This window comes from Polistes canadensis, unplaced genomic scaffold, assembly GCF_001313835.1.
Source record: "Polistes canadensis isolate GaletaPanama2010 unplaced genomic scaffold, ASM131383v1 scaffold_478, whole genome shotgun sequence".
NCBI lineage: Eukaryota > Metazoa > Arthropoda > Insecta > Hymenoptera > Vespidae > Polistes > Polistes canadensis.
The window spans coordinates 49,374-50,339 of record NW_014570025.1 but is presented as its reverse complement, the minus strand read 5'-3'; the positions used below and the strand labels follow the sequence as shown (position 1 = coordinate 50,339).

At 33.0% G+C, this 966-nt stretch overlaps 1 protein-coding gene across 1 annotated transcript in view; it reads right to left on the bottom strand.

The window, feature by feature from the left end:
• The window catches only part of LOC106792582, a gene marked incomplete in the record, with an annotated part of 1,787 nt that extends 1,023 nt beyond the window's left edge, over positions 1 to 764 (bottom strand). Inside the window, 1 exon segment of the mRNA XM_014759052.1 lies at positions 1 to 764. Within this exon segment, the coding sequence (XP_014614538.1) occupies positions 1 to 741 (741 nt within the window).
• Between the last annotated feature and the right edge of the window lie 202 nt (positions 765 to 966).

Here is a 966-nt window from a genome sequence, read left to right as displayed (position 1 = left end):
TAAACCGGGGTATTGGTCTGTTAGTATTGTTTCGATCTTATCTATTTGTAGCACACTTTCGACTAGTTTTATAAAGTCATTAGCATTCTGGGTCTTCGATGTTAAAATAAATGCATATCTTGTGAAATGGTCGACAAGTAAATGTATGTATTTTTTTGTTGATCGAGTGCCTCTAAATCCCCCTATTGTATCTATGGACACAATTTCGAAGGCTTTAGTCGCTGGTCCTAATTGTGACATCAATCCAAATTTACCTTGTCCCCTTGATTTWTTTTTAACGCATATATCACATTCTCTGCATATTTTTTTTATATTTTCCTCTGAATTTTTAGCAGTATAATACGGGCTTATTTTTATTTTCGTTTGTATCATCACTGTGTGGCCCCATTCTTTGTGCATTTTCTTAATGAATTCAATACTGAATTTCTCTGATAATATTATTTTCTCTTTCTTCCTTATTTTCCTATAATATATTCCATTTTTTTCTATTAGTTTTTCTTTCTTGTTCTGTAATAACGCATTATTTATCTGATCTAATTTTATTTCATCAATCTCAATACAATTTACCGTTTTTAACATGTCTTCATTTTCTTCTATATCTGCATCTAGCACGGGGTTTCTACTTAAGCAGTCCGCTTCTGCATTATCTTTCTTCGGGACGTATATAATTTTAAAGTCGTATTGCAATAGGTAGTGTGTGAGATCACCTAATTCTTCGTCTGTTCGTGCTATGATGTTCATATTCTCTAGTAGTATGTGGTCAGAGTATATTTTGAAGTGTCTTCCTATCAATCAGTGTTGCCAGTATCTTATTGCTTCCCTTATAGCTAAGCATTCAAGATATATCGCTTTCTTCCTCTTTTGTGTCTCATTAAGTTTCTTTGAGAAATAAGCTACCGGTTTTTCTTTTCCATCACTTTGTGTTTGCTTTAATATTGCACCTATGCCTTCAAGAGATGCATCAGT